Source organism: Polistes dominula, unplaced genomic scaffold (assembly GCF_049000335.1).
Source record: "Polistes dominula isolate Pdom_NZ unplaced genomic scaffold, Pdom_raw_medaka contig_246, whole genome shotgun sequence".
Classification (NCBI taxonomy): Eukaryota; Metazoa; Arthropoda; class Insecta; order Hymenoptera; family Vespidae; genus Polistes; species Polistes dominula.
In genome coordinates this window covers 324,030-338,573 of record NW_028300928.1, presented here as the reverse complement: position 1 = coordinate 338,573, position 14,544 = coordinate 324,030, and the positions used below count along the sequence as shown (strand labels likewise).

The 14,544-nt window shown below is 27.6% G+C and overlaps 4 protein-coding genes across 4 annotated transcripts in view; 1 reads left to right on the top strand and 3 right to left on the bottom strand.

The window, feature by feature from the left end:
• The window catches only part of amon (prohormone processing protease amontillado), a 29,185-nt gene extending 28,088 nt beyond the window's left edge, over nucleotides 1–1,097 (bottom strand). Inside the window, exon 1 of the mRNA XM_015332362.2 lies at nucleotides 470–1,097. Coding sequence (XP_015187848.1) covers nucleotides 470–622 — 153 coding nt within the window. The 5' untranslated portion in view covers nucleotides 623–1,097. The remainder of the gene's footprint in view (nucleotides 1–469) is intronic.
• On the bottom strand, nucleotides 681–5,061 carry LOC107072436 (uncharacterized). Its single transcript, XM_015332364.2, is given in 4 exon segments — nucleotides 681–3,452; nucleotides 3,454–4,207; nucleotides 4,357–4,498; nucleotides 4,738–5,061. Coding segments are annotated over 3 exon segments (1,791 nt in total). The 5' UTR covers nucleotides 4,445–4,498; nucleotides 4,738–5,061; the 3' UTR covers nucleotides 681–2,503.
• Nucleotides 5,062–5,211: 150 nt separating this feature from the next.
• Nucleotides 5,212–12,116, top strand: LOC107072438 (CDAN1-interacting nuclease 1). The gene is made up of 7 exons (XM_089171419.1): nucleotides 5,212–5,626; nucleotides 5,774–5,878; nucleotides 5,951–6,081; nucleotides 6,189–6,268; nucleotides 6,344–6,393; nucleotides 6,462–6,846; nucleotides 9,085–12,116. The coding sequence occupies exons 1-7, from the start codon at nucleotides 5,529–5,531 to the stop codon at nucleotides 9,544–9,546; spliced, it is 1,311 nt and encodes a 436-aa protein (XP_089027545.1). The 5' UTR covers nucleotides 5,212–5,528; the 3' UTR covers nucleotides 9,547–12,116.
• Nucleotides 11,223–14,201, bottom strand: LOC107072437 (protein FAM50 homolog). The gene is made up of 4 exons (XM_015332366.2): nucleotides 13,307–14,201; nucleotides 13,039–13,193; nucleotides 12,823–12,935; nucleotides 11,223–12,689 (listed from the first exon to the last, which is right to left on the bottom strand). The coding sequence occupies exons 1-4, from the start codon at nucleotides 13,962–13,964 to the stop codon at nucleotides 12,566–12,568; spliced, it is 1,050 nt and encodes a 349-aa protein (XP_015187852.1). The 5' UTR covers nucleotides 13,965–14,201; the 3' UTR covers nucleotides 11,223–12,565.
• Nucleotides 14,202–14,544: the final 343 nt, after the last annotated feature.

The window sequence follows — 14,544 nt, the reverse complement described above, 5'->3', positions numbered from 1 at the left end:
CGAAACCTAAATAAAAGATACCATACGGTCGAGGGAAAGAACTACGTCATCGTAATTGTTCATTTAAGATAAAAAAAGAATGCTTGTGAAAGAGACAGACAGAAAAATTAGTTTATCAATTTTCTTGAATTCCTTTATATAAAATCTTACAAAGACATTAGAAGCCTTGTAATAAAATTAAAGAAAAACAATTAAATTAATGTTTACTTTATAAAAGAATCGGTAAATCATGATTGGACGATATATATATATATTTTCTATTATATTTTTCATTACTATCGGTCAATCAATTTCGAATAAAACCTTACGTTTTGTAACTTTAAATAAATTTGTTCATACATTTATCTATACATATACATATATATTATAATAAAAAAATAAATAATAATAAAATAGATAAATGCATCGATAAAGGATGATAGGCATACACGTGGTAGTGTATACGTCACAAAAACATTCACAGACTCACCGGTCCAAGATTGACGAATCCGTTTCTAGCAGCAATTTGATCAGCCAAATATCGTTCAGCCGGTTGCCTCATTTTAACGAGGAAACTATTGGTGAAAATTTCAGCTTGGGTAGCAATGATAGTGCAAAGAAAAGGAATAAACGCGAGAAACATCGTGATAGTAAAATGATAATAACGACGACAACTTCGCCGTCGTGCCTCTTTTTCTTTCTCTCTCTCTCTTTCTATCTCTATCTTAAAGTCGCGCGGACCGCTTTACTCGAAATACTGAAAGATAGTAATATTAGAAATTCGAATACTCTTCTATTTCGAATCACGGAATATGTGTATACTAGAGTCTCGATGATTGAAGGGGATAAAGGGTTAAAAGACGAAGAGAGAACACCCAATGGTGCCTACGATTCTTTTACTTCTCGTTAATAGTAGTGACGACTAGAGATGATGTCGCAACTGATGTGTTGTTACTGGTACCCCAATGCTGCTTTTGTTGGTAGTAGTGCCGATGGTGGATTCGTTGACGTAAGTAAGTAACACGTGCTTTCTTCAAGCTCGACGGAGAACGACTACCACCAGTGAACTGACTACCAGTACAATATGCCTGCCTGCTCGATCCTATCCTCAAACCGTTCGGTTCATGCGCTTCTCGTCTAAAACCTAATTCTATATCGTGCGATCCTTATTTTTCTTTCCGCTCTACGCGCCATTTTTCTAACAATTTTTCTCTCCCTCTTTCATCCTCCTCTCTCATTAACACGTTATCACTATTATCTTTCGATTAATATTTATCCTATAATATTCAGACAAATACGACAAATCAAATAAAAAAGTTCGGATTACTTTTATTGCAACAAAATTAATAATATTTTCATTTGAGAAAAAAAAAGAAAACATTTGACGAGTAATATATTCAACAATAATAAATAAGCAATATCGGAAAAAGAAAGAAGTGCCGAAGCAAGTTAAAATATTACGAAGAAAAGTCGTTTTCCCGAGTTTCAGAAGTCGTCGGCCGTACACACTTGATGTCACGTGACGTCACTCATCATATCGATTCTACTTCCACTTCCACTCCGCATGCGTTCACTCGTCCTTTACAGGACGCCGCCATTTTACTTTAGGACTTTATTTTTCATTCTTTCTTATGATACAAATAGGGTAAAAAATATAAGTGTATATATATATATATGAGATAGATACGTTGCAAATCGATTGTGTGATATTAGATAAGAGAATTTTATTTATTCTTATATTAGAGAGAACAAAAAATCATATTTTGTAATTGTGAAAAATATAAGATCACCAATGTCTTGTAACTTTTATTTGAAATAAATCTTAAATCCATATAATAAAAAAAAAAAACAGTCAATAATAGAGTAGAAATAAATATTCTTATTTTATATTTATTTCTATAAGTATTGATAATAACAATTATAATAATAATAAAATTGTATCGATTTGTATTTACATCAGAAATATTTTTTCTAATTAAAGCAATGCATGCATAAAAAAGAAATTTTATTAGAAAATATTAAATAAAATATATTACTACTTACAAAAATGAAAAAAGAAAAAGAAAACATGATCTTATAAAACAAATTTAATATACTTAATATTCTTATAGTAAAAAAGGAGCTACAAAAATATTACATTTAAGTCACAGACTTAAGATATAAATTAATAATACTTTTCTATTAATAATTCAATATAAATGCACAATCTTATTTAATATAAATATTAATAGAAATGTATGCGATTTGAAGAAAAATTCTGTTTGAACATCAGTTATCAACAATAAAATTAATGTAACCCTTCATAAATATAACAGAAAATACTATAACACGTTAAAATATTCTTCATTTATTTAACTCAAATACTTTGTAAAGGTAAAATGCTAAAATGTTATTATTTCTATCTGCTATATATTTGCACTGTAATTTCATAGAGTTGATCTTATTATATAATTTGATAATAAATTTTCAAAGTATTTCTTAAAGATTGATTTAAAATCTAAAATATAGAAAAAATAACACTATTTTACCTTTGTATTTTCTTTGGTGGTAATTCTGAAGGTATTGCTGGTTTAATATTTGTATGTATTTTTCTTTTTGCTTCTAATCTCATTTTTGCTTCTAAACGTTTTCTTTCTATTTCTTCAGGTGTACATAACATAGTCTGTGAATTTTTCATATCCCTTGTAGCAGAATCTTTTAACATAATCTTACTATTATTAAGTGCACGCATGTTTTCCACATCATTTATTGATTTAATGTTTTTGTTTGCATTAACATTTTCATTTGTTGTACTTCTACCACTAATATTTACATATGATTTAGATGGCAAATGAGAGGAAGAAGAGTGTTTTATTATTTGACGTGAATTAGATGTATTAGGTTTTGTATTAATATTAGTAGTTTTTTCATGTCCAAAATATGAATCTGATAAACTTCTAGTTTTAAAAAATTTTCTATTTTCGGTAAGATTACTATTGACACTAGAATTGTGAATGGATTTATTCAAAGTATCCATAGAAGTTTGATTAATACAACTGCTGGAATTACAGCCAAAATTATTTGATTTTGTTGCACTTTTAGTTACATTTCTATTCGTTGAATTAGAATGTTTATAATTTCTTTCATTTGCATGCTGTTTAATATCTGAATCTGGAAAAATATTATCATATTCTGTTGTTTCAGATAATAATTTATCATCTTCTATACAAGTAGCTAAACAATCGTCGAAAGAATCATCTGGTATCTCAAATAATTCAGCATTATTACGTCTTACTAAATTTTTATAAAGTTGCAAATTTTCATTACGATTATTTATAATATTATTATTTATAGAAGATTGCTTCACATTACTTTCTTTCACTTCCAACCTTTTTACATCTATATCTACATTTTTCTTACAATTAGGAGTAGTCTTAGAATATGTTTTACAAAAATTACTAACATTTAATATCGGAGAATTTTGTGAAAAAAGTGCTTTTTAAATTTTCACTTAAATTACTTGCACTTTTACTTTTTTCTTTTGTGATAAATGTATCCTTCTCTCTACTTCGTTTGAATGAGTCAGATGTACTAATCTTTTTGCTTGTACATAGGTTAAATTTTTCTTCTATTTCTTGGCTACATTTTACCATCGAATCTTCTATCGATTCATCAAATAATTCATCAAAACTTGTACTTACTTTATTGGCAAAAGTATTTGTATTCGAAACAATTAGTTCATTCAATTGATCCTTTTCTTCATGATTTTCTACTTCATCCTTATTATCGTCTAAATCATTCTCTATACAGTCCTCATCGTTACGCTGTATGATTTTCATTTTTTCAGTCAACGCTTTTAATTCGGCAGCAAATTTTCCAACACTTTCTACACTATCCGGTTTTATTAACCTCTTTCTTAAAGGTTTATATAATAATGGAGAATTTAAAATACGTTTTTTAAGTATCTTTGCCTGTTTAGGTGTAGTAACAGTATGATCATCCTCGGTTTTGTTTTTAACAGAACTAGCTTTACTTGAAATTTGCCAATCCCAGGCAACTTCACTGGCATCTTGTGTATATGGAATTGATATCGGACTATCATTGCAACAAGGTCCTGGAGAATCTTCTACATTATTTTTAGAATATTTTTTCTGCATTGGTGTACTGTGACCAGGATGAGTTTGAGGTTCATTTGAGTTTTTTATTGGGCTATCCTTTATATTATTTTCCATCGGCAATAATGAATTATCTATAAACATTTTGAAATACATAAGTTTTAATTTTTCCCTGGCCATATTACATAACAACGACTACTAATATTAGAAAATAAAAAAGAAGATAGTATATTATAAATATATATATATATAAATATGTTATTTTAGAAAACGATAACTATACCATGATCTCCTTGTTCTATCGGCTTTTGAAACTTATCTTTATTTTCTTCCAATTTATGTGATATTTTTGATTTCCTACTTCTACTCATAATTATACTATACTTTTCAATATTACTTTCACTCCATAAATCTACTTATATACACTGAAACAAAATAAAATACTCTTATGAAAATGTATTAAACATACATAAGAACTCGCTTAAAAACATTATTAATTCATCGTAATTATTTTCCTTACAAAATGCACAATGTGAGTTATATTATAAAACAAACAGAACAGAATTTATTTTTATTTTTCTAATTAGTACATTTGAAATTTTATACATCTCTGTTTATATTAAATCCAAAACCGATTTTCTGACAAATTATAACTCGCGCATACCATAGATCATAAGACTTTCAAAGAAAGGTATCGACAGTGAATTTTCGTCTTTCATCCGTCGAAATGCATTAAATTAGGGTGGCGCCACATTAGCATCAAGGTAAATTTTAAAGAAAGCGCCAAATATTATTAGAGTAGGATTGAAAAATAAACAAGGAACACAAATTTTACCCATAACTGTTTTGTTATTCACATACTTTTTCATAAAATTAAATGATAAAAAAATCAATAAACGTACTATTCACAGTTCACGAAATAAAATCACTCTAGCTACACGTTTTCTCATAATAATTCTTTAAGGTTATATTTACTACATTATTACATAACTAGGCTTACTTCAATACTGAGGAGTGAGGATCCTTAACCTTCTGTCTACACCAGCGCCATTCTGAAAGGTTTTTGAACTATTATTTATAGAAATCGCTGGACACTTTTTCACATTTTCTCCCATAAGAGATGTTACTCCTTACCTCTACCCACCATACAGGTTATACTGACGATAACCTTAAAACATAAAATAAATCAACTCGTATATATTTTATTATTTATATAATTGTTATTTAAAAGATAATACCAAAAAACATAAGAATTTACTTTATTTAGAATTATTCATAATATTTAGCACATCTTATCAATTCATTACAAAAGCTTAAAAATTTGTATACATTGGCAATACTGTTTCTTTATTTTTTGAAGCAGTAAACAAAAATCCTACAAAGTTCGACGAACGCCTTATAAATATCATTTATTTTGTTTCGAATTTATATTTTATAATAAATATAAAGAAAAAAATGGAGCTCGAATTGTACAATGAGATTATAACCTCAATTCACAAGTTCAACGGATTATCAAAAGACTGTGCAAAAATGTTAAGAGAAAAATTTGACAAGTGAGTTGTATTGTTTATTTTCAAACCTTATATTTAAACTTGTAATATCTTTTATTTTTTAATAAAATATATGCATATGAATTTATATTTTTATATTTTATGGAAAACTATTTCAATGAAAGTACTAATCATTTTATGTTTGTTTAGTGTGCCAATTAATACTTTATTCAGTATATTATCATTAGAGATACAGCAAAAAATGAAGATGAATCACACTAAATTGTTTGGACCCAATAAAAATTATTATGAAAAGTAATTGCATTTTATTTTACTTATGAATTATTATTAGATACATTATTAATATACTTGTTTTGTAATTTACAGTTACATAGAATCTGTACAGAAAAGAGAACCTGTAGGAATCTTATTAAGGATGGCAAAAGAAATTGATGCTCCACCAGCATTATTAGCACGTAATGTTTTAGAAAAGCATTGCAGTCAGGATGACCCTAACGGTAAAATATTTTTGCATATAAACGCTCACACATTTGCCATTAAAATATTATAAATTATAATTTATATCCTCTTACAGTTTAAAAAAATACACATTATTTTCTTTTAGTCTCCCGTAAAGATGTTAGCAGACTTTTTAAGGATACAACTTTAATAGAAGATAAAGATTTATCGTATGAAGTATATTTGGTAAAATCCCTCTTAAAATTCCTTTAATAATAACTTTAAATAATATTTGTCATTCTGTTTTATTTTTTATTATAGTGTATATTATATGACGATCTTTATGGACCGATAGCAGATGCTATGGGCATGTAAGTATTCCATTCGCATTCAACATAAAAATATATTATTTCTATTTCATTAATAAGAAAAATATTAGTTCAATAGGTCAAGAGTATGAAATGAAATTACAGAATTATTTGACAGAAAGGAACTTTGCATTTCGTAATGAAGAACATTTACGATCAAGAGGATATGACAAAACTCCAGATTTTAAATTAGAAGTTCCTATCGCTGTAAATGGTTTTGTAGTGAATTGGATTGAATCAAAGGCACGTTTTGGCAATAATGAAATACATCAAAAGTACATAAGGGAACAATTTTTGAGTTATTGGAATAGATTTGGTCCTGGTCTCGTTATCTATTGGTTTGGTTATTTAAATACTTTGGATCAACCTAATGAGAAGAAATTTATTATCATGGACCATTTTCCAGAAGATATCACATATATGGATCCAAATTCAATCAAGCAAACGACAACATCGTGATTGTAAATATTAACGTAATTTATTTAATATTGCTTTCTTATTTATCTTTTCTTTATTTTTTACTTATATTTAATTTGTATAATATTATAAAAATTTCTCTCTCTCTCAAACTAAATACATTCTTGTTTTTCTCTCTTTAATGTAGATGCCTTAAATCGTCCTTGAATAAGAAGAACTCGAAAACTGGAGCACAGTGGCTGTAAACGGTAGAAACGCGGTTTGCCGCGCAAGCGAAATGATACGCTTATTTATATATCCAGCTATGTGTTTGCCCGTAAGCGCCGCCGCTGTCGTGATTTCAAAGCCAGTGTGTAGTTTTCGGGCACCAGTTATCATTGTACGTGCAGAATCGGAAAAACAGAATCCGGGAAATATTTGGAAAAACATAACTTATCAATAAATCGGGAATTTATGACAAGTGATATTGATATAAATAAAACAATCTTATTTTAATTTTGCTACGATTTACTTTTTACGATTTATATTTCTTACGATATTTCTTTCTTTTCTATTTTATTTTTTTATTTTTATTTTCTTTATTCACTTAACATGAAATAAAGAATTTAAAATAAGATATAAAAGAAAGAGAGAGAGAGAGAGAGAGAGAGAGAGAAGAAAGTAGATAAAGAAATATTAGAATAATATCTATGGCATTGCCGTTGAAGATAACAATATATCAATATTGAAATAGATATGTATGACTTTTCTCTTCCATTCAAATCCTTCAAAGTTACGATATCACTGTTCCTCGCGAATACGCGTGCTGATTGGTCAACAATTTGAATTGTAATATTCGATAAACTTGAACGTACATAATATCGAAGTAGTGTTTCGTGAAAGTTCATCGGTGAAAAATAAATTTCGTTTTGCATGACAATAAACGTTGTTTGAACAAGTAGACGATTACTATTTCATTCTTCTGACTTATTTTTCTCTACATTAACTTACGTTTTCAACGTTTCGTATTATATCGTCGAGTGAATAAATTAATTGAAAATTATAGCTTATTATCATATCAATAATTACGAATTTAATCAAGAGAATATAACGTAACGACATTAACCGGTTTCTTTTATACGTATGTTCCACATTCGCTAGTTCAAGGTCTTTCGATACCTTGAAATCGATTGAATTGCATGTAAAGGAAAGAGAGAGATACATATATATATATACAATCACTGCAAAATATCACGGACGCAGACGCGTTAAGTATTCAGCATCGAGAGAGATAGAGATAGAGATAGAGAGAGAGAAAGAGATAAAGATGAAGATAAAGATAAAAGTCTCCAATGTAGTAGTCTCGATGAGGAAATAAAAAAAAGGAAGACAGTGATGACTTGGTCCTCTTTGTCGACCGCAAATAGATATCCTATTTTCAGCATCACTCTATTTTAGTGCGAGCGTGTCAAATTTATGAAAAACTATAAAAAAAAAGAATTTAAAAAAGACAGCCAATGTGTACTATGATCCAACAATTGCCAATCTTTGAATTTATTCCTCTTTTTGTTTTTTTATTTGCTCAACATATTATAACGATAATTTATATTTAATACAAGTTTTATTAAGTTTCTCTTATTTTTTCGGTCATCTATTACAAAACAACAAACAACTATTATTCCACCAAAGGAGATATATAGAATATGTCTATAAATTCAACAAAACGTACGGGGAAAGATAATCTCACGAAACCGGCAATACAGTCTCAACTTGCCAGATTAAAGAGGGAGGTGAGACGATGACGCGTAATTTAAAATATATATATATATTTCTTTGACCTGCTTTTTCAGACTTACATATCGTTCGTAAGATTCGTTATATTGAGAATATAGTGTTGTAGTAGTACATTTGCACTACTATCTAATTTTGTTGGTAAAACTCCTCACTCCTATCGCCATTTGACCAACGAAATATAGACACCGATTTATCGGTTATTAATAATGAACCAAATCATGCAGAAAGCTAATAATCTTCTATGATCTAAATTTCAGTAAATTTAATTTGAAAATTTTAATAATAATAATAATATGGCTTTATTCCTATTAGATATATTTTTTCTTGTTTAAAATGTTTTTTAATACTAAGTAATATTATTAATATTATTTACAATTTTTAAATAATTTGGAATAAATGAATAATTGGATCCATATTGAGTTTATTAATTTTTAGTTAAATTGTACATAACTGGGCTCATTATATTCTCAAAAAAATAAGATTTGAATTATTTCTGCTTTATAGGAAGAAGAAGAATTATGGATATCAGGAGAAGAGCTTTGTACGGAAGGAAGTAGCGATGAAGAGGATAGTAAAACATGTTCGAGATCATCCTATAGAACTAATAGGAATCATGATTCGCGTAATTCGTCGTCCAGTGGAAGACATCATTGGGTTGTAGCGAATAATATGAAAGAAATTTCCGAACAATATAATAGCAATTCTGAAATTAGAAATGCGATGCCTTCAATAGAAATAATCAATTCGTCTAAAGTAGATACGCCAAATACACAATCGAATTGTTCGATAGAATCGGAAATGAATGTTTCAATGACGGATGATACGTCGTGTTCGGATGTGACACAAGATGAGGAAGAAGGAGAAAGTTTTAAAGACTGTGAAATATCGTGGAAAGTTAATAGAGGTACCATTAGGTTACTTAATACAGGTGCAAAGGCTGCTACCACGAAACTCGAAAAACCGTAACACTGAATTTTTCATCGGAGATAATATTTTTTAGGACTTAATCTTGTTAACAATCTTATATATATATATATATATATATATATATATATATATATATATATATATATATATATATATATATATTATATTTATTATTATCAATTTTTGCATCTTAATTTCGACGATAATTATTTCGAATGAAATTTAAATTTTTCCCGCAAATAAATCGTGACATTGCGAAAGTATATGTCCTTGAATTGTGATTGGGCAGCTTTCATTTAATGTAATCCAATCAAAATCTTTCAAAGCACATCGCATGTGATTTTTAACTTTTGAAATTACATTTAGCTTCGCTTTATTTCTTAGTTTTTATTTGTAAATACAAATGTTAGTATATTGTGTATACTCTTGTTTTGATAAAAGATATATCGACGAAAGAAATGCAAGAGGAAATAACTGAATTAAAGGAATTAACGCAATTAAATTATCAACGAAAATGTGAATTTTTCGCGCGTTTACGAGAAAATCTTCAAATTAAAGGTAATTAAAGTTATGCAAAATTAATTGCAAATGTTTTCTTGAAATTCTGATCTTTTGTTACAAGATGATCAAGATAACATCGGGAAAACATATCTTAGAAATAATATTGATAAATGCCAATTGAACAACATTAGTACAATAAATGAGGAGTTGAAAAAAGAATTATTGAAGATAGAGAATTTGGATACTGCTATCAAAAAATTTGATAATAATATAGAAGTAAATATTTTTTGCAACTTTGAATATATTAAACATACTCACTTCAATAAGTAAATTGTTGTAAGTAAAACGAAGTATATTTAAGATGATTCTTAACATAGACAGAGATGAAAGAAACATTATTATGTCAATACAAAAATCGTGAAAGATTGAAAGAGATATTAAAGAACGTACCACTTGAAACTGGAAAATTAGCTGAAAATACACAACAATTCTTTAGTTTGTACAATGAATATGGTGGCGTATCTGGTAATATATTATTGAATATATTTATATATATATATAAATATATTATTTAATGATATTTCTTTCTTTTCTCTAATTTATAAATAAGCATATACGGATGAGCAAGAAAAAATTAAACAAAGTAAAATGCATAAAACTGAAATTTGTCAATCAAAAAAGAATAATATGGTATGTCATATTTAATTCTTTATGAATTTTTATTAGATGATAATGAGTTTTTGATAGGAATATAATGAAAAATATTATTATTAACAGTTAAAAGCATATCGATCAAAAATGTTTCATAAAATTACTTATGAAAAGAAAATAATGGCAATATTGTTTGGAAATACGATTGATAACAATGACAACATTATTCACACTAGTAATAATCCTTACTGTTTTAATGATGAAGAAAAGAAATCATTAAATGAATTATGTGAGAAAATTTTAATAAACAATTCAAATATTTTTACATAATTTATAATATGCGTCATATTTTATAAAATGGACCGTGTTTATTTTGAGTGTGGTGTAAGTCCATTTAAAAAAAAAAAGAGATATCACGTTATTTATGCTTAATTTAATGTAAACTTTTAGTTAATATTTAATTTCGTAAACAGTGTCCATGTTTTGTACAATTTAAAATTGATCGGTAAAAGAAATTGAGTAATCATTGATATGAAAACCTTTAATTTTCTCGAAACAAGAGAAAATAGACTTACACCACTTTCAAAATAAATTGTCCAAATATTGGGGGGACCTGAAAGTAATGTCATTTTTTTACATTAAATTCAAGCATGCTGTTGAAGTACACAATGAGCTGATAAATAATAAATGCAATTGATACGCGCAGAAACGACATTATTTTTCGGTCCCCCTCACAATAGGTACTACAAAATGGTGTTACACATAAACATTGTAAAAAGCCTATAAAACATATGCTATTACCATCAAATACAAGTAATACAAATTTAATAAATGCTTCAGTTAACCATTTATCAACAATAAATACTTTACAAAATGTACATAAAAACATTCTAATTGAATTATTACAAGATTCAAAAATAATTATAGCTTCATTAACTGACGGTAATGAAAAAAGACAAATAACAGCGGCTTCTAAAGAAATAATATACATTTGAAATCTTATATATGCATATACATATATTATATCTTATATAAAATGAATATCTTGTATTTTCTGCTATTTATAGAAAAATTAAAAGTTGAAAATTTGAAGTTAAATAGATAATATTTTATCTTATAAACTTATGATTCAGTCATTTACAGGCAACAAAAATTACTTCCATGTTTATATTTTTTTTCAAATAATAGTACCAAAGTGCTTCAATGATGTTAAATTTTTTTCATATGTAATAATGAGCTTAACAAAATCTTGTATGGCTGTTAAATATTGTATAAAACTTAATTAATTTTCTGGAATGAATCGTTTTGACCTGTAAATGGCTCAATTAATTCATTGTTATGACAATACATTCATATTCTGTATGAATACTTTGCAACTATGTAATTTGATAAATTTAAAATGAATCATGTGCCTCTATCTCAAATATGTAGTAATAAAGATAACTACATAACAAATATCTTAACCGATAATGTTATTAACTTAATGCTGGAGAATCTTATAAAACGTGATTAATTGCTTATGAATTAATTTTATCAAAAATCAACTCTTAGGATAATTATATTTACAATATATTTATAAAAACATATATATTATTTCTAAACATTAGAAAATCACAAATTTCTATCGCTATCTTTATTGCAAATTATCCTTGAAGACAGTGAAAAATCATAAAAATAAACAATTACGAAAAAGATGACAATGTATGATTCACATTTTACAAGATTCTACTCAAATTATAATTCATTAATTCATTGCCAACTATGTGGACTTTATCAGACTATACACTTTCCATTGCCAATGGAATATAATTAAACACAATATATACAATTCCACACTATTCGGTAATGTGTCAAATATATAATATTTCCTTAATTTCAATTTCTTCTATATATAACTTTCAATGCATTATTTTATTAAGTCTTTCTTTTTGTTTTTATCCGAAACCGTGTATTTGTCATAACTTTTGGTGGGATCGAAAGGTTCCCATCTGCTGGCAGGAAATATATGCTTATTTCTTTCATACCATGACCTAAAATATACATAACAATAATCATTATTATTTCATCATTACTTATATTCAAAACATTTAGTTTATTATTACATATAAAATAACATTCAATTTATATATGGTGAACAAATATACTACTAGGAAAAAAACTTACCTTAATAAAACCTTGCCAGCATGCGACTCTTCAGTTTCAACAGATGCATCATGCATAACTCTGATATCATCGTGAACGTCAAATGTAAAAAGTGGTCCACTCTTGCCTCTCGCCTGTAACAAGAAAAATATATATAGAACATTTTCTCAATACTTAAAGTATAACATATATTAGTATATGTTAAAAGATATATATAAAGATCGTGACAATAAATACCTTGGTGACAATGAAGTCATAAAAAGTATAATGATGCGGTAAGATAAGATCCTCTTTGACATACATCAATTGATCTGCCATTACAGTTTTGAGTTCACTAAATTCACGCCTTAAAACTTCCAGACATCTTTGAAGTAGTTGATAAATCGAATTACCTATAAATAATAATAACTAATATTGACTAATATGAACTTTTACTGATTTTATGCAAATATTTAAAATTAATGCATACAAAACTATGATATTACAAATACTTTCTACTACTTACCTTTCTTCATAATGACACTACGTCTATGACCAGATCCATCCCAATAACTGAAAGTTATTTCTATTTCTTCTTCCTTTAACGCATTTTGTTTTTGCGCCCATTCTTGTCGCAGTTCTTCTCTTAATCTATTTTCTTCTTCTTCTCTTTCTCTATCAGGCAAAAAGCTTGTATCCACATCAGGATTCTTCTTAATTCTTTTAACAATTGGACCATTAATCTCATTCTTTGACTTTTCAGACTTATCAGAATTTCCATCTGATTCATCGTCTAATTCTTCAGATTCTTCATCCAAATTAAACGATAAGGCTTGTATTTGTCGTTTCTGTTTATTTTTCTCTGCTTGCTTTGCAGCTAGTGCTCTTTCCTTCTCTTGTTCCTTTTCTTGTTCTTTTTGGGCAAGTTTTCTTTCGCGTTCCTTCACTATGTTTTCTTGTTTAGCTTTCATTTCATTCAAAGTAACAAGACCGATGGTAGATGTTTTCAATTGCTGTTCCACTGCATTGTAATGAGTGGCAAATTTGTTTTCTATATTATGAATTTTCAGATCATCTTCTATTTTCTTTTTTCTCAATTCTATTTCCTGCTGTGCAATCTCACGTTTTTTCATGAGTTGCATGGCACGACCAGCTTCACTGGCAGCTCCTTTATAGTGAGCCATTTTTCTTTACAAAAATATATTTGTGTATAAAATAACAAAATTCTTTTTATATCAAAGTCTTTATAACCTTAAAGATTTATGATACTTTTGTTTTTCTGTTATACTAAAGACATTAGTTGCCTTAAACAGATTCACTGTATTTTTTATTTACACTAAATAAATAAAAAATAATTTTAGCACAGTTTAATTCGACAATAATAGTATTACTTTGTTATAAAAACAAATCCAAAATATTCCTTCTTTTATATAAACGTAAATGTAGATCTAAAGAAGAACAGAAATCATATGTGACTAACAGACAGTGATCTCAGAGACTTTAGTTCGTCTGATCGACACAGGGGCGTAAAATTATCGTACACGCTAGGGATCCTGTAGGAGGGATGCGCCATGCATATTCAGCTCATGTGCCATTGCTGAAAATTTTGGGGGACCGCATGAATTTATAATAATTTTTTCGTGTAACCTATTCTATTTTAATATAAATTTTTAATTATCATTAAATATAGTTCATTTTTTTCTGTATTTGATGCAACTCATTATTTCATAATTATTTTAATGTTTGAATCATTCGCGCACAAAA

What these genes read in the sequence shown, in the direction of transcription:
- LOC107072438 (XM_089171419.1), top strand. Translation starts at nt 5,529, where the DNA reads ATGGAGCTCGAATTGTACAATGAGATTATAACCTCAATTCACAAGTTC. An exon ending in TTAAGAGAAAAATTTGACAA is followed by an intron (nt 5,627 to 5,773) that starts GTGAGTTGTATT and finishes ATGTTTGTTTAG; the next exon opens with TGTGCCAATTAATACTTTAT. An exon ending in TCAAGCAAACGACAACATCG is followed by an intron (nt 6,847 to 9,084) that starts TGATTGTAAATA and finishes TCTGCTTTATAG; the next exon opens with GAAGAAGAAGAATTATGGAT.
- LOC107072437 (XM_015332366.2), bottom strand. Translation starts at nt 13,964, where the DNA reads ATGGCTCACTATAAAGGAGCTGCCAGTGAAGCTGGTCGTGCCATGCAA. An exon ending in ATGACTTCATTGTCACCAAG is followed by an intron (nt 12,936 to 13,038) that starts GTATTTATTGTC and finishes TTCTTGTTACAG; the next exon opens with GCGAGAGGCAAGAGTGGACC. An exon ending in GCTGGCAAGGTTTTATTAAG is followed by an intron (nt 12,690 to 12,822) that starts GTAAGTTTTTTT and finishes TGTATATTTTAG; the next exon opens with GTCATGGTATGAAAGAAATA.